The sequence below is a fragment of the Balaenoptera borealis genome, assembly GCF_965194805.1.
Source record: "Balaenoptera borealis genome assembly, chromosome: 14".
NCBI lineage: Eukaryota > Metazoa > Chordata > Mammalia > Artiodactyla > Balaenopteridae > Balaenoptera > Balaenoptera borealis.
Genome location: NC_138875.1, coordinates 83,598,206 through 83,622,680, shown reverse-complemented (window position 1 = coordinate 83,622,680; position 24,475 = coordinate 83,598,206). Strand labels below are relative to the sequence as shown.

Sequence of the window (24,475 nt, the reverse complement as noted above, 5' to 3'; positions counted from 1 at the left end):
TTCAGTGAAAGACTGGGAGGGATTCAGTAGGAGGAGAGGAAGGAAGTATGATGGTCCCCACCTCCCTTTTCTAAATACCCCCAACATCCACACCCACACTCACCCATTCACACTTACTGGCTCTTCAAGGCAGGGGCCTCCTTGGAGCCAGGTGCACACCTGGCTTTAGGTACCGGGTGTGTGATGGGGGCCGCTTCTCCATGATACTTCATTATTGACCCAAGAGTAGCTGCCTAGGAACTCTTAAGGCAGTGGAGCTTCTTGCTCCGCCAGCATCCAGGGCCGAAGGGGACACTGCAGGGGTCAGGGGTCATGCCCTGGCCTAGCCTAGAACCTGCTGGGCTGCCTGGGAGAGGTCATCTCACCTCCCTGGGTCTCAGGCACTCCTTCTGGAGCCCTAGTGCGTTGATTATGAAAGCTGTGAGAGTTCATGCAAAATTCTTGTGACACAAATAAGCAAGGATGCGAAATTATATGCACACTTTTCTTTTAATTTTGTAGAAAGTGATGCATATGGATAAGAATTAGAAGGGAAGATGAAAAGAGTTAAGTTGGCAGGTTGTGATTAGAAACAAAAATTTTATTTTAATATAAATTAAAACCAATTGAGGGGCTTGAACTTGATAGCCGTTGAAGTGCTTTCTTGGCAACAGCTTCTGTTTAGGGAGCATTTGCTGTGTGCAGGGGCCTGTGTGGTAGGTGAGGTAGGTATTGTTATCCTCAAGGTCACCAGCTAAGGAGAAGGGCTGTGCCCCTGATCACGATGTGCCCCCCTTTCTAGGAACCTTTGATTTCACACCTGTGCCCTCCCAAATTGCTGTGTGATTTGGGGCAAGTCACTCAGACTCTCTGTGCCTCAGTTTCCTCATTGGTGAGATCATGATAATAGTAACTAACTCATAAGTTTATTGTGGTTAAATGAGATGATACATGCAAGGTGCTTAGAATAGCACCTGGCACTTGGCCAGCAACAAAGAAGACTAGTCATCACTGTTACTGTATCTACAACTACTATGGCTGCCACTGTAGTGATGTGATTCTTGTGTTAAAAGTACTAGTCAGTTTCTTCCCTTCATTTCATCCTATTCTTAAGCCCTTTCCTTCCCTGTTTTTGATTTTTTTTTTCCTTTAAAATTAAAAAAAAAGAAAGAAATTAAAAAGGAGTTTGGAAGTTCTTGTTTCTGCCAGACCATCAAGGTGAAGGCTGTCAGGGGAGTTGCAGCTGCCTGCCAGTTTGGCCTGGCTGGGAGCCTTAAGGTGTAGGGAACTTATCACCTGGCAGGGAGCTTAGTGGAAAAGCTTTTCTGTCAATCAGCTCTGTGTCATCTGTCCGTTAGGACCTTTGATTGTAAATGACAGAAAACCAACTGCAAACTAACTTAAGCAAAAATGGGAATTTATTGACTCATGTAGTTTAAAAACTCCTGGGGTAGGTGGGCTTCAGGCATGGCTGGATCCAGGTGCCCATGCAATGTCTCCAGTTTTAGTTCTTTTCTATTTGTTGGCTCTCTTCTCTCTCTGTCAACTTCATTCTAAGGCAGGGTTCTCCCAAGCCCCTGGTAACTCTAGAAGTACATCTTCATTGCTCTGTGTTCCACAGAAAGAGACATTCTTAATACTTCCACAAAATCCTAGAATAAAACTTAGTAGACTGACTTGGGTCACACACCTACTCTTTTTTTTTTTTAAATAAATTTATTTATTTTATTTTTGGCTGCGTTGGGTCTTCGTTGCTGCATGCGGGCTTTTATCTGGTTGTGGCGAGGGAGGGTTACTCTTTGTTGCCATGCGCAAGCTTCTCATTGCGGTGGCTTCTCTTGTTGCAGAGCACTGGCTCTAGGCATGTGGGCTTCAGTAGTTATGGTACACGGGCTCCGTAGTTGTGGCTCGCGGGCTCTAGAGTGTAGACTCAGTAGTTGTGGTGCACAGGCTTAGTTGCTCCGCGGCATGTAGGATCTTCCCAGGCCAGGGCTCGAACCCGTGTTCCCCGCACTGGCAGGCATATTCTTAACCACTGCGCCACCAGGGAAGCCCCACACATCTACTCTTGAAACAATCACTTGACCAGAGCAATCAATGCCCAGTTAACCAGACTTGAGTCGTAGTGGAACCCCTGAAGCTGATGGCACGGACAGCTCCATGGAGTCACCTTTCACACAGAAGGATGGGTTCCAGACATAAATCAGGCTGCTGTTATCAGACTGAAGGAACACAGAGTCTAGGCCAGCTAAAGAAAGCGTCTGACCTTCTGAGTGGCCTTGGGATGAATGAAATAAACAATGACCTCTAGCCAATATTTATTGAGTGCTGGCAGTGTTCTAGAAAGTTCTAGGTCCTGGAGTCCAGCAGTAAACAAAAAGGCAAAGGCACGGCTCTCACAAATTAAGTCAAATCGATGTCTCTGTGCCCATGCACGTCTTTCCTGAATGCTGTAAAACACTGAGCCTTCACACTCTCCCCTCTCACACAGGTTGGAGCCAGAGGAATGGGCTAGATATTCCCCTTTGTTAGAGATTTTGGCTCAGCCTGGACTTCATTCTGGATACAACATGTGGACATTGCAAGGCTGTACCTGTAATTTTTAGCACCTTTCTGAAAAACTCAGACCAATTTTAGCTCTACTTGGAACCACTGCATAACTTTGGACAAATTAGTAAACCTTCCTGAGCCTTCATTTTCCTGTTGGTGAAATGAAATTGTTGGGACAGGTGACCACTGATCTCATAGCACTAATATCCAGTGCATCTCAAAGTAGGGCCTGTAAGGGTGAGATAGGTCATGAGAGGTAGAAAAGGGAAGGACATGTAATAGGGCACTCAGCCTGTCCTTGGCGTTGGGGAGATGAGGGGAAGCAGTGAGGACTGTGGCACGCCGGCGAGCATATCTCCTGTCCAAAGCTTCAGGGAGTTGTTGCCAGGAGCGAATACAGGTCCAGTGCTATCAGTGTCCAGTTCTTCAAGAGACTCTGGAAATTTTGATTTTTATCTGAACTCTCCTGGCTCTAAAATGTTGGCATCTCATTCAAATAGTTTTAAATACAGTGTAGGCCAAACAAAATACATCGGTGGCCAGATGTCATGCGATAGGGACTTTTTGCTCCAGGGACTGTGGTGGGATGGGGTCTGTGCACACTAAAGCCAGCACTATCAGAGTTCCCTGGCTGTCCAGTGGTTAGGACTTGGCGCTTTCACTGCCGAGGGCCTGGGTTCAGTCCCTGGTTGGGGAACTAAGATCCTGCAAGCCTTGCGGTGTGGCATAGACAGACAGATAGATAGATAGATAAAATAAAGCCAGCACTATCCCTCGTGCCCTCTGCCAAGGAAGGGCCCTTGTCTCTGGGGAGACAGTCAGTTTCAGTGCCTCTAAACTAAAGAATATGGGAGGAAAGACAGTTGTAAGAGTCTGTGTCACTGAATCTGATACGACTGCTTGTTTGGGCCAAGGCCCCGAATCTGGAATATTCTAGCTGGTGTCAAGCCTCAGCGCTGCATCGGCTGTACAACTGAGCCTCCCAGGTCTCCCACTTAAGTATTGGGAAACACCCTCTGAATCCGTGGCCCCTGGGGCAGCAGGCTTCTGCAGTTGGGAGGGGAGCTGTGTTAGTTTGCTGGGATTGCCTTGACAAAGTACCGCTAACTGGGCAGCCTAAACCACAGAAATGTATTATCTCACAGTTCTGGAGGCCAGAAGTCTGAGACCAAGGTGTTGATAGGGTTGGTTCCTTCCAAGGGTCATGAAGGAGAATCTGGTCCATGTCTGTCTCCTGGCGTCTGATGGCTGCTGGCGATCTGGCGTTCGTTGGCTTGTAGGTGCAGGACCCCAACCTCTGCCTTCACGTTCTCATGGTGTTCTCCCTGTGTGCGGGTCTGTCCAGATTTCCCCCTTTTTATAAGGACACCAGTCATATTACATTAGGACTCCAGCATATCTTTTTGGGGGGTCACAATTCCACAACCCATGACAGGTGCCGAGTGGGGTCCCTATGGCTTTGCCTGGGACACCCCTCCTGCTCTCATCAGCTTCCTATAAAGCTCTTGTGCTCTGGCCCCTCCAGCATGCCCATCCACCCTCACCCGCTTCCCAACCTCATTCAATCCCAGGAGTCTTCTTTCTGTTCTGTCCGCTCTCCCACCTCTTTCCTGCTGCGAGGCCTTCTCAGAATGTGTTTCCTCCTCCTGGGGCAAGTTCCCGCCCCCTTAGCACCTACTCACCCTGTAGATCTCAGCCTAAATATAATTTCCCCAAGTGAGGCTTTCCTTGGCCTCCCATTCAGATCTCCCCTGGGTCCCTGTGTTGTTCTTTTTTATCTCATCCTGGTTTTCTCCTCCAGTTTGTGCTTTTAGAGTCACTTGTGCACCTACTTTTCAGAAATCACATCTGTTTTGTTTATCTGGCACGTAGTAGGTCCCCAGTAATTACTTGTGGAAGGAACAAATGGGTGAGTGAGTTTGCTTTAGGACTTCCCCGGGCCTCAGTTTCCCCAGGTGAGAGAAGATGCGGCTGGCCAAGCCTGTTATCCCAGGGAGGACATTGTCCCTGGCCTTGGCAGGATCCTCACAGCTATTTTGGGCCTCTTTGTTGTCCCGTGTTGCCTGGGACCTCAGGGGACCACGCGAAGGGTGTATCATGGGTCAGGGCATGTCACGGGCCCGCTCACTGGCTACTTGCTGTGCTGCAGCTCCCGTGGTGGTGGCTCGGCATTTGGTAAGCAGGCGCAGGTTGGAAAATGCCCCCAGGATATGGGAATGTGTTTCCTGGAGGCCACTCGCACTTGGCTTCCTGGCAGAGGAATGAGCGCTCCCTTCATCCTGGCCTGGAGCCGGGTTCATCTGCTCCAGGAAGGATCTGGTCCTCCATGGAGCTGCCTGTGAGAGGGGAGGGAGGGGAGCTCGGGGCTGCCAGCCAAGGGCGGTGGGGAGGCTTCAGGGCCTGGGGAAGGACCCATGGATTGGGGCAGGAGGCTCGGGGAGGGGGCTTTTGAAATTTTGTCAAAACTGAATGCTTAGCTGTCCCTCCCTCGCAGAGGGCCTGTTTCAATGTTTGGTGAAGAAATGCTCAGTTGGATGTTAGCTGTTATAATGCAAACCATTGTCTTTTTGGATGATTTTTCTTCTCCTGGGAGTGTTGGTAGCTTTCAACAGATCCTTAAAAGGCGTGTGACCTCATAGGATCTGTGACCTCAGAAACGGTCAGATTCTGGCTTGGACTCTGTGGGGTCAGTGGTGCTGAATGGCCAAGTCCTTGCCTACCAGGCCTGCTGCAGACCAGTGAGGGGCCTCCAGGTGACCTCGAGGCACTGAGGTCTGTGTCCCTTGGGGCTCTTTCCTGAGACCTGAACATGCCTATCCCTCCAGCACAGGGGCCCGCACCTCTGCCCCAGCGCCAGACAGTGCATTTTTTCTCTCCTTTCTCCTCCAGGCCTCAAGGGCCAAGGCACGGCGCCAGACGCCAGCTCGTCAAGGAGACTGATTAAATGCAGCTTTGCCGGGGGTGGATGGCTTGGTGTCCTTGGCCTGGAGTGGTGATCGATAAGCAATTGTTTTTCTGTTGGCAAGAAGAAAAATTTTCCATTAACTGTCTCAGGTGCTGCCAGACTAGTTTTCTTTTCAGGAACTCTGCAGCCATGTCAGAGGTGGCTCTGGGAGGGAGGACGGGCCAGTGGAGGGGAGGCAGGCCCACGCTGCCAGGGCTACAGAACACACACAGGAGGAGGAACATTCTGGAGCATAGCCTGGCAGGTAGTAGGCATTCAGGAAGTATTTGTTGAAAGAAGAGCACTTAACCATGCACCAGACATGAATACTGGTTCTTAGTTCAGTTAGTCCTCATGACTCTCGGGTGAGTGCCCATTTTATAGAAGAGAAAACTGAGGCTGCGGCCCCAGGCAGTCGAATTTCAGGGACCCTGCTTTTCCCCTCCTGGGAAATAAGGATTATAAAAAGGATATGTAAAGGAACAGCAGCTGAGACCGTGGAGAACATTGAACTTGGGTTGTACTCTTTCACAGATGAGGAAGACAAGACAGGGACACATTTAATGATTTCTTTCTCAGATACAGTCAGAGTGGGATAAAGGATTAGGAGATAGAGCCAACTGCTCCCTCCCTGTGCCTCGTGCCCCAGAGGTAGCACTCGGGCCTGATCATCCAAACTCCTACTGTGGTTACAGTTGCTTTCTTTTAAAAATTCATTTCTGAATAGTTACTCTGCACACTTACTTTTACAAAAATAAAAGCAAATACAGTGAAAGTTAAGTCCCTCCCACCCTGCCCCCCCGCTTCTGCAAACCAGTTGTCTTCTCTTGAGGCCACTCGTATCATTTTCTTGTGTATCTTTCCAGAAATATGTTCTGCATATGATTATGTACGCGTGTATGGCCCTTTTCCCCCTATGCCAACAGCAGCATTCGAATGCCTTGGTTTTTTCCATGTAACAGTGTGTCTTGGAGCTAATTCACATTAGGATATACAGAGTCACCTCTTTTAAAATGAATGCATGATTTTCTCCTGGGCTGCATGTACCTCATTTTATTTACTCAGTCCCCCGTGGATAGTCATTTCAAACCACACTACCAAAATAATTTTGTACGTATATCATTTTTTTATGTGTGAGATTGTAAGGTAAATACTCCCAGGTGCAGAATTGCTAAGTCAAAGGTATGTGCATTTGGAATTTTGTTAGATATTGGTGAATTTCCCTTCATAAAGGTGATACTAATTCATACTGCCCATAGCCTCATTAAAATAGTGCTGTTATTATATTTTTTGTCTTTGCCAATCCGATAGTTGGAAAAAAGATATTTCATTGTAGCTTTATTATTATTTTCTTAATTTTGGTAAAATATATATAACATAAAATTTACCATTTTAACCACTTTTAGATGTACAATTCAATGGCACTATTTACATTCAGAATGTTGTGCAGCCATCACCACTATCCATTTCCAGAATTTTTTCATTACCCCAAATAGAAACTCTATACCCCTTAAGCAATGACTCCCTGCTCCCCTCTCCCCTGGTCTCTGGTAACCTCTATTCTAAACTTTCTGTCTCTATGAATTTGCCTATTCTGTAAGTGAAGTCATACAGTATTTGTCCTTTAATATTTGGCATGTTTCACTTAGCATGTTTTCAAGGCTCATCCATGTTGTAGCATGTGTCAGAACTTTATTCCTTTTTATAGCTGAATAGTGTTCTATTGTATAAATAGACCACATTCTGTTTATCTATTCTTCCATTGATGGAAACTTGGGACGTTTCTACCTTTTGGCTATTGTGAATAATGCTGCTGTGAACATGGGTGTATAAGTATCTGTTTGAATCCCTGCTTTCAATTCTTTTGGGGATATATATATATATATATATATATATACCCAGAAGAGGAATTGCGGAGTCAAATGATAATTCTACATTTAACTTTTTGAGGATCCACCAAACCATTTCGTTGTAGTTTGAATTTGCACTTCTCTTACCATAACTGAGGCTGAGCATCTTGTTACATGATTGGGTACTTTGTTACTCCTTTACACTGTACTCTGTGTTCATAAATTGTGCCATGTCCGGACTGGCATGCTGTTGATAGTTCCTTAGTGCCTTTCCCATTGATCTTTCCCTGCTCCACAAGGGACCCCATCTGCCCACGTCATGGTCCAGATTGCATACATAGAAGCTATTCCATAAATACTTATTGCAGGACTGTCCCAAGAGGGCGGGTAGCATTTCTCTGCCCCTCAACCAAGCCCTCCAGGAAGCACTGGCTTTCTGCTCCCATCTTTACTTTCCTCTGTATCCCCCCACTGCCACCCAGTGTCTTAAAGAGATATCATTTTATTCATTCATAAAATCTCTCTAGTCAGCCCTCACTGTTTTCCTGGCACCTTTGTGACATGGGTGATCAGCACAGAGCTGCCACTGTCTGTATCTGTGGATATACTCCCTGGATTCCAGTGGTACCTGTGACATTTGTCCAGCAGAATTTGTCAAACATACGAACCAAAGGTTAATATTCTGTCCCAGAGACAGAAGGAATTGACAGTCTAAGGGAGTGTGTCAATCTTTTTTTTTTTAAATTCACATAACATAAAATTAACTATTTAAAAATGTACAACTCAGTGGCATTTAGTCCATTCACAGTGTTGTACAACCACCATCTCTATCTAGTTCCAGAATATTTTCATCACTCCAAAAGGAGACCCCATACCCATTGGCAGTCACTCCCCTTTTCCCCCAACACCTCCCCAGCCCTAGGCAACTAGTAATCTACTTTCTGTCTGTATGCATTTGCCTATTTAAAAAATTTCATACAGGGAAATTCCCTGGCTGTCCAGTGGTTAGGACTCTGCAGTTCCACTGCAGGGGGCACGGGTTTGATCCCTGGTTGGGGAACTGAGATCCTGCAAGCCACGTGGCATGGCCAAAAAAGAAAAAATTTCATATAAATAGGATTATACACATGTGACCTTTTGTATCTCGCATCTTTCACTTAGCATCATGTTTTTGAGGTTCATGCAGTTTGTAGCCTGTGTCGGTTCTTCATTCCTTTCTAGTCATATTCCGTTGTGTGGACAGACCACATTTTGCTTATCCATTCATCTGTCCATGGACACGTAGGTTGTTTCTTCCCTTTTGGCTGTTGTGAGTAGTGCTGTTTGGATATATACCTAGGAACGGAATTGCTCAGTCATATGGTAATTCTCTGTTTAATTTGTTGAGGAACCACCAAGCTATTTGATGTTAACCTTTTTTTATCTCATATTTGCCTTACATCTTGCAAGTACTAGCTGGGGGCTGAACTAGGGAAACATTAGATAATAGGTATGTCGAGCCTAGCTCCTCAGATGACACAAACTTCCCTGGCTCACACACTCTCTGCTGGTGTGACCCCTGACCCCCACTCCTCAGCTGAGAATCATCGGCCAGGCCAGGACAGGGGACTGGACTCCTGTGCTCATGGTCTTTTCATTAGGAGACCTGGACAAACCCCTCTCCCTCTCTTGAGCCTCAGTTTCCCCATTTACAAAATGAGGGTATAATGGCAAACCAACAACCTAGGGTGCTTGTGAAATTATCCTGAGGTGTGGAAGATATTTTATAATCTGTAAAGGGCTGTCTGAATCATTGCTATTGTGAAGTGATGCAGCCTAGAGGTCACCATGTGGAAGTGTTTCATTTGGCCTGCCCAGCATTTTAAAATATTTAAAATAGTTGCTAATTTAAAAAAAAAAAATCAAGAGATCTCACCTAACATCCTGGCTTTAGGGCTTCTCTTGAAAAAAAAAAAAAAAAAAAAAAAGAGGGGTTGGGGAGATAACCAGACAATTCTAGGCCCCAATCCCTGTTTAACAACAATTGGCTTGAGCTGGAGGTAGCTGCCACCTTTGTAGGAGGCATGGGGGCTCTATTTTGGGGTTTTCTCATACTTGGTTTCTACAGGAATTGAATTTGGGATTCTTGTTTTGTGTGAGGAGGGGCTTTTAGGATGAGGAAATGTGAAACAACAAGGTCCTACTGTATAGCACAGGGAACTATATTCAATATCCTGTGATAAATCATAATGGAAAAGAATATAAAAAAAATGTATACATATGTATAACTGAATCACTTTGCTATACAGCAGAAACTAACACAGCGTTGTAAATCAACTATACATCAATTTAAAAAAAAGGATACAGTGAGGAAATGTGGAGTAAGCTCTTCTGTATAGACGCAAAAGATTTCAGATCACACTGTGTTTTGCAAGATATTTTTTTCAAGGACGGCGACTCAAAGCAGGAATGAGGCACCAGTCTGGCCCAGCAGGAGACACCCCCGTCCCTGCTCCTGCCGCACAGGATGGGGGCAGCTGACCCTTCCTCTCCCTGCAGGTGGCGCCGCTGCCGGATGGGAGTGCCCGGGCACGTGCGTGTCGCATGAGGTCGGCACACGCACCATGTCATCATGCGTCTCTAGCCAGCCCAGTAGCGACCGGGCCGCCCCCCAGGATGAGCTGGGGGGCGGGGGCGGAAGCAGCAACAGCAGCGAAGGCCAGAAGCCCTGTGAAGCCCTGCGGGGCCTCTCGTCCCTGAGCATCCATCTGGGCATGGAGTCCTTCATCGTGGTCACTGAGTGCGAGCCGGCCTGCGCTGTGGACGGCGGCCTGGCCCGGGACCGGCCCTTGGCCCCTGGCGGAGAGGTCCGCCTCGATGTCTCCGGGTCCCAGGCCCGGCCCCACCTCTCCAGTCGCAAGCTCTCTCTGCAAGAGCGGTCCCTGCTGGATGCGAATGGGCGCTGCGTCTACCCGGCCCTGCCCCACTCGCCCGTGGGCTCTCCGCAGTCCTCGCCGCGGCTGCCGCGGAGGCCCACGGTGGAGTCGCACCGCGTCTCCATCACCGGGATGCAGGTATGTGAGCGGCGGCCCCTGGTGCCCTGTCCCGCGCCCGGAATGCCTCCGCGTTGGGTTGGGCTCCCCCAGAAGGATTCCAGCGCAACCAGTTGATTGGGGAGGTGACCCCAGGAAACCCAGGGAGACGTCAATAAAGGGTGCATGTTGGAGCCAGTTACCACTGTGGGCAACTGGGCCTCCACCTCTGGGCAGCCCTGGGAGACAGTGTAGGACGGGAGCCCCAGAGTTATTCCATCTGAGGGCCAGGGAGCTGGGCCTGTTACACCAACTGCTGGCAGTCCCTGAGTGTGGGCAGAGCATCTCTGGGACAGACAGAGCCTCTCACAAAGAGATGCACGTGCTGGCAGTTGGAAGTTGTGCTGGGGGCTCTGAAATGCGGATGGTGGGTCAGTGAGAGGCCCTGACCTTTTATACATCCATAAAACCACCCTGACAAACAGCACGGCCCCAGTTGCTGAGTGTTTGCCTTCCCAGGCACTGCCCTCAGCACTGTACCTGCACTTCTCACTTGATCTTTACCATAAACTTCTGGGAGGTGGGTTGGAACTCAGATCCCCAGCAGGGTTCACAGGGCCTGATCCGCCCCTGCCCCACCTCCTGCCCCATCTCCTACCTTTGTGCTGCCAACTCACAGAGCTCTGACCTTACCCACTTCTTTGTCTTCCTCATTCCCTCCGTTAGGCCTTTACCCTTGCTGTTCCCTCTGCTTGGAACCACACCGCCCCCTGCCATCTTTGCAAGGGCATCTCCATCTGGCTTCCAAGTCTCAACTCAAATATCACCTCCTCTGAAGGGCCTCTCATTCCACCCCCTCTAAACAGCCTTCCGTCCCTCTCTGTCCTTGTTGCCCTGTTGACTTTCCTTCTCAGCACTTGTCACCATCTGATTATCTGTGTGTTTGTTAAGTTGTTTATTGCCTGTTCCCCCCCACCGCCCCCGCCTCAGCTAGGATGTTAGGAACAGTCCTGTCCACCACAGGGCCCCCAGCACTGAGCACGCTGCCTGGCGCATAGTCGCTCAAAAATATTTGTTGAAGGAAAGAATACATTTTGTTGGGGGACGTCTGGAAATCAGGAATGGCTTTCTAAAGGGGCTGATATTTAACTACACACTGAGAGTTCACTGCAGGGGGTGAGCATGGCATGAGCAAGGGCCCCGAGGTAGAAGGCATGAGTCCATTTTAAAAAAATTGTTATTGTTGTTTCATCTCCTAGTTTATTAACTAGCCACAGGCCACCTAGGTGACAGAGGTAGTCTCATTCCTCTAATATTTTAGTTTTAAAAGTATGATTACCATAACCCAGCTAAGTACCAGCTATGTATGCCAACATATTCCTTTCCATAGAATTCAGGATAGGTCAGGGATTCAGTTAACTGGAGTGTGGGGCCCAAAATGGGGGGCACTGTGGAAGCAGGGCTGGAGAGTGAGCTCGAGTTTGTATCAGTTAGAAATGAGTCAGCTTAGAGAAACAGATATCTCCCAACAACAGTGGCTTTAACACAATAGGTTTTTTTTAACCATGTAAAAAAAATCTAGAGCTAGGCATTGGGGATTGGTGTGGTAGTTGTGTTGTTGCTTTTGCCCTTAAAACCTCATGATCTCAAGATGGCTGCTGTGACTCTAGCCTTCACAGCTCCATTCCAGGCAGGAAGAAGGAGCAGGGAAGAAAGGCAAAAGATGTCTGCCTCCTAAGTCAGTCCTCTTTCCTGGAAGCTCTACCCAGCAACTTCTGCTTATCTCCCACTAGCCAGAACACATGGCCACTTTAGCTGTAAGAGAAGCTGGGAAATGCAGTTTTCTAGACTGGAATGTTGCCACGCAGAGTTCCACTTATAAGGAAGAAAGGAGAGACTGGTGTTTGGTGGGCAACTAGACAACTCTGCCAAGGTCAGAGCTTTAGAGGGGTTGAAGGTCAGGCTGTGAAGTCAGGACTTGACTCTGGAAGCAGCAGCGAGCTGGGGCTGATGTGGTCAGAGTGTATTCTTGGAAGATGAACTCAGCAGCGTGTGGGGGCTAGATTATGAGGCAATGAGACCCCTTAGGACAGCTCTGCAGGGCCCTACCTCTGCCTGTCATATCCCTTCAGGACTCAGGGGAATGAAAACAATACTGGAGAGAAGCACAAAACAAACTAAAAATTCCACCAGTGAGGTGAGAGATCTGTGGGCCCGTTACACAGCAAGTCAAAGATGCAGGTCTGATGTGGAACTAACTCCAGTCAAAGGAAGTTGAGAACTGATTTAGTGTGACACCGTCTATGCCTCCCCAACCCCATCCCAAAACAGTACTCTGTATTTTCTACAGATGCATGTATGTGTGCATTTACATAGAAAAAGGCCTAGAAATTTATACACCAAACTGATATCAAGGTTCAGGGAGAGGGATAGAATTGGGGCATGGGAGGGGTTTCAAGGGAAATGTTGGGCTTCTCTGTAACACTTGAAGTTTTGCTTTCTATCGTGTTTCTTTTCCCAGTTTTACTTCTTGTATCACTTAACATGTTCAGCCTAAATATACTGAGGTATAATTGAAGTGAAATAAACTGCACATATTTCAGATGTGCAGTATGATCAGTTGTGATGTATGTAAACATCCATAAAACCATCACCCCCATCAAGATTGCAGACATTTCCAGCACACCCAACAACACATCCCTCCCCCACCTCCCCTTTCCCAGGTAGTGGCTGACCTGCCTTTTTTCATCATAGATAAGCTTACAAGTTCTGGAATTTTATATGAGTGGAATCATTTAGTATGTACTCTTTTTTAGCTTAGCTTCTTTCATAGCATAATGATTTTGTGATTTATCCATATTTTTGTACATACTAGTAGTTCATTCCTTTTTATTGCTAAATAGTATTCCATTGTACAGATATACCATAGTTTGTTTATCCATTTACCTATTGATGGACATTTGGATTGTTTCCAGGTTTTTTTTTTAAATTTTATTTATATATTTATGGCTGTGTTGGGTCTTCGTTTCTGTGCGAGGGCTTTCTCTAGTTGCGGCAAGTGGGGGCCGCTCTTCATCGCGGTGCGTGGGCCTCTCACTATCGCGGCCTCTCTTGCTGCGGAGCACAGGCTCCAGACGTGCAGGCTCAGTAATTGTGGCTCACGGGCCCAGTTGCTCCACGGCATGTGGGATCCCCCCAGACCAGGGCTCGAACCCGTGTCCCCTGCATTGGCAGGCAGACTCTCAACCACTGCGCCACCAGGGAGGCCCTCCAGTTTTTGACTATTACTAATAAAGCTGTTGTGAACATTTGTATACAAGTCTTTGCATGGACACAAGTTTTCATTTCTTTTGCGTAAACACCTAGGTGTAGAATGGCTGGGTCATATGGGAAGTGCTTGTTAAGAAACTGCCCAACTGTTTTCCAAAGAGGCTGCACCATTTTACATTCCCACCAGTAGCGTATGAGAGTTTCATTTGCCCTACATTCTGACAATGCTTGGTTTGGTCTGTCTTTTTGATTTTAGCCAATTTAGTGGGTGTGGCTTTAATTTGCATTTCCCTGATGAGTAATGATGTTGAGCATCTTTTCATGTGCTTATTGATCATTTGTGTACCTTCTTTGGAGAAATAGCTTATCAAATCTTTAGCCCATTTTTAATTGGGTTGTCTTTTTATTAATGAGTTGTAGAGTTCTTATTTATTTATTTATTTATTTATTTAAGTTTTTTTTTTTTTTTGGTTTCGTTGGGTCTTTATTGCTGCGCTTGGGCTTTTCTCTAGTTGCGGCGAAGGGGGGATACTCTTCGTTGGCGGTGCGCAGGCTTCTCATTGCGGTGGCTTCTCTTGTTGCAAAGCACGGGCTCTAGGTGCGCAGGCTTAGCAGTTGTGTCTTGTGGGCTCTAGAGCGCAGGCTCAGTAGTTGTGGCGCACGGGCTTAGTTGCTCCGCGGCATGTGGGATCTTCCCTGACCAGGGCTCGAACCCGTGTCCCCTGCATTGGCAGGCGGATTCTTAACCACCACGCCACCAGCGAAGCCCAGGAGTTCTTTATATGTTCTGGATACCAGTCTTTTGTCCACTGTAAGTGTTGCAAATAGTTTCTCTCAGTCTGTGGCTTACCTTTTTTTTCTTAGTAGTGTTTCAAAGAGCAAAAGTTTTAATTTTGATTGAAATCCAATCATTTGTTTCCTTTTATATTTTGCACTTTTTTTTATACAAAAAAGAACTTTTGAGAAACTGTTAAGAAACTTTTGTTTACGCTAAGGACATTCAGATTTTCTCCTCTTGTATCACTTTACATTTTTTACAGGATAACACAGTCATGGATTATTGTTTAGTTTTAAATTAACTTTTAAAAAATAAATAAACTTTTTAAAAGTGGGAAGAACCTTTAAAATGGGTATTAAAAGAGTACATACCATATCATTACGCTCTTACAATGTGCAAAAGCTGTGCCGGTAGAGACTTCCCTGGCAATCCAGTGGTTAATACTCCAAGCTTCCACTGCAGGGGGCATGGGTTCAATCCCTGGTCTGGGAACTAAACTCCTACATGCTGCATGGCACAGCCAAAGGAAAAAAAAAAAACCAACAACAGCTGTGCTGGTAGAAGTCAGGATAGTGGTCACCCTGGACAGGGGCCAGTATATGGGAGATGCTTCTGGGGCGCTGGGAATGTTCCCTTTCTTGATTTGGGGCCTGGTTAAGGTTTGTTTGTTTTGGTTTGTTTGTGAAAAATGTATCTAGCTGCAAACTTCAGTTTCTGAAAAATGTATCTAGCTGCAAACTTACAATTCATATTCTACGTGTTTCTACTTCTTTTCCAGGATTGTGTACAGCTGAATCAGTACACACTGAAGGATGAAATTGGAAAGGTAAATATCCCAGGAGCCAGGCTGGTTTTCCATACCTACCAAGGATGTCTTGGATACTGTGGAGGGAACCCCACTAGATTTGGGAGTGGGAGAGGAGTCCTTGGAGATGAGGCTGGGAGGGGGAGGGTTTTGTCATTTATGGTCCATCTGTTTTGTTTTATTTTGTTTTGTTTTTACATCGTACTGTGTTTCTACAAAAGCTCACAAAGCTTGCAGGGAAATTCCATATCACCAACATTGGTGTTGGCTTTTTTTCTCCTTAAGGTACTCTCACATCTGTTTTTGCTTTTATATCAGCCAATGGGCAGTATCATTGCAAGGGTCAAAAACTCAAATGCCAATAGAGAACAAGTGAATAATATAAATGAGGAAAACATGCTAGGTATAAGACAGTAGGGAGTGGTGAGGACTGTGGCAAACTGTTAACATATGGAAATGATTATGGCTCCATATCCATATCAGAATCTGGATTTTTATATCTGACCTGTTTTATAATGTTGGCCACCAATTCAAACTTTCTAAAAGCTGCAGATCCAGCAACATACAGGATGGATTTTGCCAATGGGCTGCCAGTTTGCAAGCTCTGTATTAGGGTCCTCATTTTGCATATCATAACTTCTGAATAGTATGTCACAGGCATCTCCCTTTATCCAGGGCTCCTATGGCGTGGTCAAACTGGCCTACAATGAAAATGACAATACCTACTACGTGAGTATCCACATCCCCCTCCCTCCCCATCCTTGTCCAAAGAAAAAGACTCCTTTCCAGCACTTGCCTTCCTGGAAGGTTTTCTTAGCTGTTGTCTCATTTTATTCTTAGGTCATGTTTATTCTGTGCATTAGGAAGGAAGTGGGGAAATGGGGAGGTGAAGTGATTGGCTCAGGAAGATTGAGTGAATAAATTAAGCAAACGTCTCATATCCTTACTCCGGGCTACCCTTTCTACAGCCTCCATAGCACTAAGAACTGGGTGGTAGTGAGACATACTGCCCTGTGGCTGAGACTTTGAAATCATTCCAATATGGGTTCAAATCCTTGCTCTCCCATGTGCCAGTTATGTGTCCTTGGACAAGTGACATAAATGCTGAACCTCAGTTTCCCCACGTGTAAAATGTCCCTTGCCCATCACTCCAGCTCACTTGTGTCTTGATTCAGTGGTAACGAATCCCAAGGTTTGTGGCCTCCCAGCTGGGAGAGCTGACCTGGAACCTTGGAAGTACCCTCTGGCCTGGAGGGACCCCAGGACTCCAGCTTCCACACAACCCATGGAGTTGACCCATTCCAGTGACAAGGTGCTCACTACATTGTCCTGCGGCTGCTGGGGCACTGACAGCTTGGGCAGGCCTAGGAGTGGAAGGAACTCTCCTTCCACCCTCCTCCCCATTTTAACCAGGACATGGGGTCTTTCCTCCCACAGGCAATGAAGGTGCTGTCCAAAAAGAAACTGATCCGACAGGCGGGCTTTCCACGTGAGTTTGTTGGGCCAGGGCCTTTGTTCTTAGGTGCAGGGGCTGGGGCAATACAGAGAAGACCCACTGAATGGTGTCCCCTGCAGAGGTATCCTGGGTGGATTCCCCTAAGACAGCGTTGGGCCTCCTGCTGACGTTTTAAATTCATTTTCTTTTAAAAATATTTATTGAAGTAATATAGGTATCAAGTAAAAAAAATCCCTCAGAGGAAAACAGTTTGACTGTTCCTCAAAAAGTTAAACATGCTGTCACCGTATGACCCAGCAATTCTGCTCCTAGGCATATATACCCAAGAGAATTGAACACACATGTTCACACATGCTCGTTCATGAAGGCTCATAGTAGCACTCTTCATAATAGCCAAAATGTAGAAACAACCCCAAATGTCTGTCAACGGATGAATGAATAAACAAAAGGTGGTCTGTCTAGTCAATGGAATATTATTCAGCCATAAAAAGAAATGAAATTCTGATACATGCTGCAACGCAGATGACCTTGAAAACATGATGGTAAATGAAAGAAGCCAGACAAAAAAGGCCACATATTGTATGATTCCACTTATATGAAATGTCCGGAATAGGTAAATCCACAGAGACAGCAGATTAGTGATTTCCAGGGGCTAGGGTTAAAAGGGAGTGGGGACTGACTGCTAATAGGTATGGGTTTTTTTGTGGGGGGGTTGAAAATGTTCAAGACTTAATGGTGAGGGACTTCCCTGGTGGCACAGTGGTTAAGAATCCGCCTGCCAATGCAGGGGACACGGGTTCGATCCCTGCTCCGGGAAGATCCCACATGCCACAGAGCAACTAAGCCCGTGCGCCACAACTACTGAGCCTGTGCTCTAGAGCCCATGAGCCACAACTACTGAAGCCCGTGCACCTAGAGCCTGTGTGCCTCAACTACTGAGCCCACACGCCTCAGCTACTGAAGCCTGTGCACTGTAGGGCCCGCGTGCCGCAACTACTGAGCCTGCGTGCTGCAACTACTGAAGCCCGTGCGCCTAGAGCCCGTGCTCCACAAGAGAAGCCACTGCAGTGAGAAGCCCGCGTGCTGCAACGAAGGGTAGCCCCTGCTCGCCACAACTAGAGAGAAAGCCTGCGTGCAGCAAGACCCAATGCAGCCAAAAATTAAAAAAAAAAAAAAAGACCTAGTGGTGATGGTTTCACAACCTTGTGAATGTACTAAAAACCATTAAATTATATATTTTAAAATGATGAATTGAAAAAATTGAAATACCAGAAGGTATTTCAATTATATCTACAAAAATGCAAAAGAACAGAAGGGTGTATAATGGAGATCAACAGTTTCTTGCTGTACTCCTCCCTCTCCCTGTAGGCAGCCCCCACTTTTAGCTCTTTGAGCAGCTGGTAGTTACTGCACGTGATCAGGTGTAGGTGAACATATGCTGCTCCAGCATGAGCTCCCTGCCAGCAGTGCTGAGCAGAACGTTGGCTTGAGCTGAAAAGAGAAAGTAGAGAAGAAGAAACATAAATCCCAAAACCCTGTCCTATCACCAGGACCCTGGTTTATCCTGCTTATCTGAACTCTGAGCCAGATGATATCCTTGTGCCATTATTTCTTGATGTATTAGTTTTTGACATTTACTTCTGACTTGCTCTGAGGATGACTTAAACCACTCCCTTCCTCCCTTTCCCTAACCAGGCAATGAGGTGATACCACAATGTTCAGCTCCTTTGTTGTTACTACCCTTGTCACTTTCTCCCCTGTTACAGCAGATGCAGCAAGTATCTTTCCTTTGACCTTGCCTTGCCTCTGTTCACATCCCACTCTGACACCTGCACCTCTGCTTTTACTTTTCCAAGGCTGACACATCCACATTCTGTTCTGTTAGTCACACTTAGATCCTTACTTACATATAACATGCAGTGCAAGTGTTTTGACTGTGGACCTTTCCATCACTGTGACCTTTTGACTATCAGTCACTGCAGGGCCAAGCAAGTCCTTTGTTTTTTCTCTCATCAGCTCTTACTTCTTTTCCTATCCTGGACTTTATTTTATATCTCTGCTACTTCCATGAGTTATGGAGGTGAAGGATAATGTTTTTGTCCATCTTATGGAGTGGGAAAACCGAGCCCCAGAGAGGGGAATATTGAGATTGCTGAACTAGACCTCAGACTTCTTTTCCTTGTACCTCAGTGAACTCTTGATTCTCACTGTGGCCTGGGGAATGGGACAGGAAGGAGAGAATTAACAGAAGGCTGGGCAAGGGGAATGGGTCTCCAGCGTCACTAGTTTCCAGCAGCAGAGGAGTCAGATGAAGAGAAGGCTGTTTAAAGCCCCTGGTGGGGCTTTTAGAGCCCCAGTGATTAAGAATCTGCCTGCCAGTGCAGGGGACACAGGTTCGATCTCTGCTCCGGGAAGATCCCACAACTACTGAGCCAGTGCCCTACATCTACTGAAGCCCACATGCACTAGGGCCTGCGTGCCGCAACTACTGGGTCCACGTGCTGCAACTGCTGAAGCCTGTGCGCCTAGAGCCCATGCTCTGCAACAAGAGAAGCCACTGCAGTGAGAAGCCTGTGCACCACAAAGAAGAGTAGCTCCCGCTCGCTGCAACTAGAGAAAGCCCGCGTGCAGCATCGAAGAACCAACGCAGCCAAAATAAATAAATAAGTAAATAAAGCCCCCTGTGGCATCAGCCATTCCAGCCCTTCTGAGAGCCCCCCACTTCATTTGTCCTGCCTACAGTCCCCCTCTGCAGAGGAAAGTCCTTTGCCCTGACTCTGGGATGGTTCATGTCTCCTCCAGGTCGCCCCCCTCCTCGAGGGACCCGGCCAGCCCCCAGGGGCTGCATCCAGCCCAGGGGCCCCATTGAGCAGGTGTACCAGGAAATTGCCATCCTCAAGAAGCTGGACCACCCCAACGTGGTGAAGCTGGTGGAGGTGAGGTGGGGAGACACGGAGGAGAGAGGGAGGAATGGTGATGGTCCAGCCCTGTCTCTGTTATTATCAAAATGCCATACCACTGGTTTCCAGGGAGAGCCACATCACATCAAACAGCCTGTTGCAGGGCTGAGTGGTAGTTATTTCTCCAGGCTCCTTCACCCTGTTATTTTGTGTAATCCTCACCCGTCGCTTAGACTATTACTTCCATTTTATAGACGAAGGAATTGAGGCTCAGAGGGATACTGAGGCTTGCCCTTCACCTGTTTCTCTCTTTTTGGAGCTGGTTCTCCTTGTGCTATACATATGTGTAGTTGTAGCACAAAAGCAGCCATTTGCAGGTAAACAAATGGACCTGGCTGTGTTTCGATAAAACTTTACTTACAGAAACGGGAGGGCCAGATTTGGCCTGTACACTGTAATTTGCCAACCCCTGCTCTAGATCAGCAGTTCTCACACTTTTTGGTCTCAAGACCCTTTTACGCTCTTAAAAATAATTGAAGAATGCAGAAAACTTTTGCTTACGGGGGTTATGTTTATTAATATTTATCACATTAGAATTTAAAACTGAGAAGCTAAACAATTTTTTAATTCATTTAAAAACAACAATAATCCTACACATTAACGTAAGTGATTTTTTCAAAGAAAAATAACAGAACTCTAGGTAGGCCAGTGCCTGGGTCTGACTTTTCCTCGAAGGGCAGGGCTTAGGGTTCCAGGTTGGCTGTCCCAGGCCTCTGCCTAGGATGCATCCCTTTCTCAGGGCTCTTGTCCTGTGGCTCTTAGATGACTAGGCAAGGTGAGTGTGGTATGGGAAGAGGTGGGAGGACCAGTCTAGCCAAGGAGTCTGTCTTTGTTTCTTCCCAAAAGAAGAGAAATGGTGGCTGCAGGCTATCTCCACCTGTCACACCGAGTTTCACAATTTTAACTCTCTGATGCTTGAGTTGGCCATCTTAGAGGAAGCCCGAGGGCACTTGGTTTAGCGCATGTGTCTAGGTCCTGGCAGGATCTCCCTTCTCCCTTGTGCCCTGTGGTGTGTGGGCTCCCCACCCAACAAGACTCTTTGCCAGCTTGCCTGTTCATTCATTCATCAGACATTTCCTGAGCACCTACTAGGTGCCTAGTCCTGTTACAGGGCACCAAGGAGGCAACCAAGGTGCATACAATATGGTGCCTGCCCTTTGGAGAGAGGAAGATAGAAATAGTGATAAAATGAAAGCAGGAAGGCTGTAAAAGAGAGAAAGAAAGTGCTGTGGCAGTTCCAGGCAGGGAGACATCATTTCCTGCCAGGGCAGAGGGAATGGGGACAGGATTTGAATTTTCACCCTGATGACCAGTCCATCGTCTCCTAGGAGACAGGTGGGATTCTTATTCAAGCTGAGACATTTTCCAGGGGAGGCATCTGCCCCCTCCTTTTCATAACCTCCTTTCTGGGTATTTAGGACCCTTGAGGATTTGGCTAGAACAGGCATATTTTCCAGATGGCCATTTGGATCACGCACTCTGGGTTTTTTCCTGTGCCCTTCATCTTAACTAGGAAAAACAGTGGAAAGCGCAGCCCTCCCATTGGCAAATGCAGTCATGTGGAGATGCTTCCTCCCTGCTCATACCTTTTCTCCCTCTTCCTCTCTCCTGCTCCTCATCTCCGGCCTGTTCCATGTGGCTATGCCAACAGGTCCTGGACGACCCCAATGAGGACCATCTGTACATGGGTAAGAGAGCCCTTGCTTCCTGCCACCCTTGCTCAGGCAGCTGCTCCTGCCAAAGCCCAGGGGTGCTCTCCAGGCATCCCCTGCCCCTGGCATCTCCCACCCTTTCCTGCTCCAACTGGGTCCCACACAGAAGGCTGCACCCCTGGTTCAAAGCAGGAGGTGTAAAGGAGTTCTTGCTGGGAATTTATCTGGGTGTCCTATTCATCCATTTGCAGATATTTATTGAGTACCTACTGTGTGTTGGACACCATTCTAGGCACGAAGGATGCAGGGATGAGTACGAAAGATGAGGCCCTTGCTCTTATGAAGCTGGTATTCTAGTCAGGGAAGACAGATAGTCAACAACTACAGTCGGCCCTCCGTGTCCACAGGTTCTGCATCTGCAGATTCAACCAAATGTGGATCGAAAATATTAAAAAGAAAAAATTTCAGAATGTTCCAAAAAGTAAAACTTGAATTTGCAAAAAGTAAAATTGCACTGGCAACTATTTACATAGCATTTATATTGTATTCGATATTATAAGTAATCTAGAGATGATTTAAAGTATAGGGGAGGATGTGCATGGGTTATATGCAAATACTACACCATTTCATATAAGGAACTTGAGCATCTGTGGATTTTGGTACCCATGGGGGTTCCTGGAACCAATTCCCCATGGATCGGGAGGGATGACTGTAAATAAAGCAGATAATCAACTTCAGATAGATACTCTGAAGAAGATTAAACAGGGTGATGTGAGAGAGAGATGGAGGGGCCATGGCAGAAAAGAGGTGACCATTTAGCACCTGAATATCAAGGACACAGCCCTGTTGCATCTGAGGAAGAGCATTCCAGGCAGAGGAAACAGCAGGTACAGAGGTCCCAAGGCTGGTGAGAGCTTAGTGTGTTTGAGAAAAATGTGGCTGCAGCAGAGAAAACCAGGGAGAGGGGGTGGGGATGAAGATGGAGGGCCTGGGAGGCCATGATGGGGCATTTGGAGCCTTGAGGGGCCATTGAAGGGTCTGGGTCCTGCACACTGAAATGGAAGGACTCAGGTATGTCCTCAGAGACCTCATTTTTAAAAAGTGATGAGGACATGGGTCAGTTCTCAGTCAGTTCCCAGCATAAGCGCTGATGAGGGAAGGAAGTGCAGGACTAATTCAAAGCTGGACAGCAGACTCTCAGGCCCAGGAAGGCGTGATCAACAGGTCACGTGTCCCACTGTTGTCTGGCTTGGGTAGGCGTTCAGACTAGTGTATGCATTTCGCGCGGGTACAGATGACAGCCGGGAGGGGTATTAAGGAGATGAGTGGTATGGGCAGGGCCAAGCCCAGCCTGTCTCCTGGATGAGCACAGGGTGATCCTTTGCTGCACAGGGAGTGGTTAATCATAAATAATGGGTCTGGTTTGGAACTAGAGCTCAGAGCTCAATTTCCCCTAAAGTAGTTGCCATGGTTCAATTCCAAGGATGCTGTTGTTGCTTAGGACATTTTATTTTTCATCACCTCCCCCACCCAGGTTTTTATTATGAAAAATGTTAAAGTTGAAAGAAGAGTACGATGAGTACCTGTTTACCTACCGCCCAGATTCAACAGTTAGTAATTTTTGTCATATTTGCTTTATCAGTCTAGCCACCCACCCATCCATTTCTCTGTATTTTTTTGCTGAACCACCCAAGAGTAAAGTAACAGACATCTTGACACTTCAGCCCCTAAACATTTTGGCCTGCATCTCCTACATGATCACAATAATCCTCCCGTTATTGCACCTGGAAAAGTTAATGCCAGTTCCTTAAGAGCATCTAGTGTGCAGGCCATATTCCAATTTTAGAACTTTAAAAACTTTCCTTTAGAAACATTTTAGAGGGTACACAGTAAACAACATCAGATATGATAACTTTAAAAAATTGTGAAACATTCATATAATAAAAATATGAACATCACAGAGTCATAATTTCTCAAAATGTGGTACCAACACCACTTTAAATATATGAGACGATTTTAGGTGTTATATGGACCAACATTTAAAAAATTTTTTAGATTTATCATTGCATAGGAAAAACTATAACCAGCACACTAAACTCATGATTTCCTGGATATTATTACCTGGGATAAGGCTAAAAGTTTTAACACTAAGTCAATTTAAAGAAAAGTGTGAAATAAACAGTAGTTTACATGGTATATAGATATGGCCAGATTATAAACATGGTAGGCAAACGAGTGAAGTTTGGGGAAATATAGAAGAAATCATAAAATGTAAAAGATAATTTTTGGCCCAGAATGGCATCCCCAGCATAATTTGCTCACTTGGGGCCCCAGACCTGACACCGAATGGCTTTGGGCCGTTTCTGAGGAGATGGGTTGTTCTTTCAACAAACATTACAGTTTGTCAGGCCCTGTTCTAGGTTCTTCAAGGAACGAAACTCAACCCCCTACTCCCCCACCCCCGCTCCCTCAGGGCACTTTATTGCTCTGGTGAGGATGGACAGACACACTCAGACCTAAGTATTAGGCACAGGCTTCCAAGGTGACAATATCATGGGAAAAAGCTAACCTGAGCAGGGTCACGGGAGTCAGGAGTTCCAGGTTGGGGAATTGCGAAACAGAGTGGCTCCTTGAGATGCCTCACTGAGGTGACATTTGTGCAGGACAGTGGAGACCAGATGGCAGAGGACATTTCACACCATTGTAAAACTTTGCCTTTCACTCTGAGCGAGAAGGGAGCCCCTTGAGGGTTTTGAGCCGAGGAGTCGAATGAGTGTGTAAAGAACGTGACCCAAGCCTCAAAGAAGAGTTTCCTAAGCCATTTGGACCAGGCAGCTTCATGGACAGAGTTTTTTACTTCTTGAGGTGGCAGTGTGGGAAGGAGCCATGCGATTTTGGTATGTGATTCCAGCGGTTTTGAAAAAATCCCGACACTGTTATTTTTTAGTTTCCAGCCACAGCTGTGTGTGGTGAGTACAGACAGGGCAGTGTGTGAAGCCAGGTTGCAGGTATCAGCAAGGGTTCTGCAACTGCAGGCCTGACCCTCAAAGGGTAGAGAATACGACTGGTATTTCTTGGGGTTAAAAACTTTCCACCACTGCTCAGCTCCAGGAGCGGTTAAACTGTAAGTGACTGAAAATAGACCTGTTTCAACAGGCCAGCTTCCCTCATGCCAACCGAGTTATAGTGCTTGGGAGGAAGCACAGAAATTCATGAAGCA

At 46.7% G+C, this 24,475-nt stretch overlaps 1 protein-coding gene across 8 annotated transcripts in view; it reads left to right on the top strand.

Moving 5' to 3' along the window:
* CAMKK2 (calcium/calmodulin dependent protein kinase kinase 2) overlaps window positions 1–24,475 on the top strand; it is a 56,200-nt gene that overhangs the window by 5,865 nt on the left and 25,860 nt on the right. For 6 of the 8 annotated variants that reach the window (XM_082355946.1, XM_082355952.1, XM_082355949.1 and 3 more), the window contains exons 2-7: window positions 9,862–10,376; window positions 15,161–15,208; window positions 15,863–15,916; window positions 16,625–16,676; window positions 19,446–19,579; window positions 21,255–21,291. In XM_082355946.1, the coding sequence (XP_082212072.1) occupies window positions 9,927–10,376; window positions 15,161–15,208; window positions 15,863–15,916; window positions 16,625–16,676; window positions 19,446–19,579; window positions 21,255–21,291 (775 nt within the window). In that variant the 5' untranslated portion in view covers window positions 9,862–9,926. Of the gene's footprint in view, window positions 1–4,638; window positions 4,705–9,861; window positions 10,377–15,160; window positions 15,209–15,862; window positions 15,917–16,624; window positions 16,677–19,445; window positions 19,580–21,254; window positions 21,292–24,475 lie in introns of those variants that run through there. The other 2 variants (XM_082355948.1, XM_082355951.1) reach the window with 2 other exon arrangements.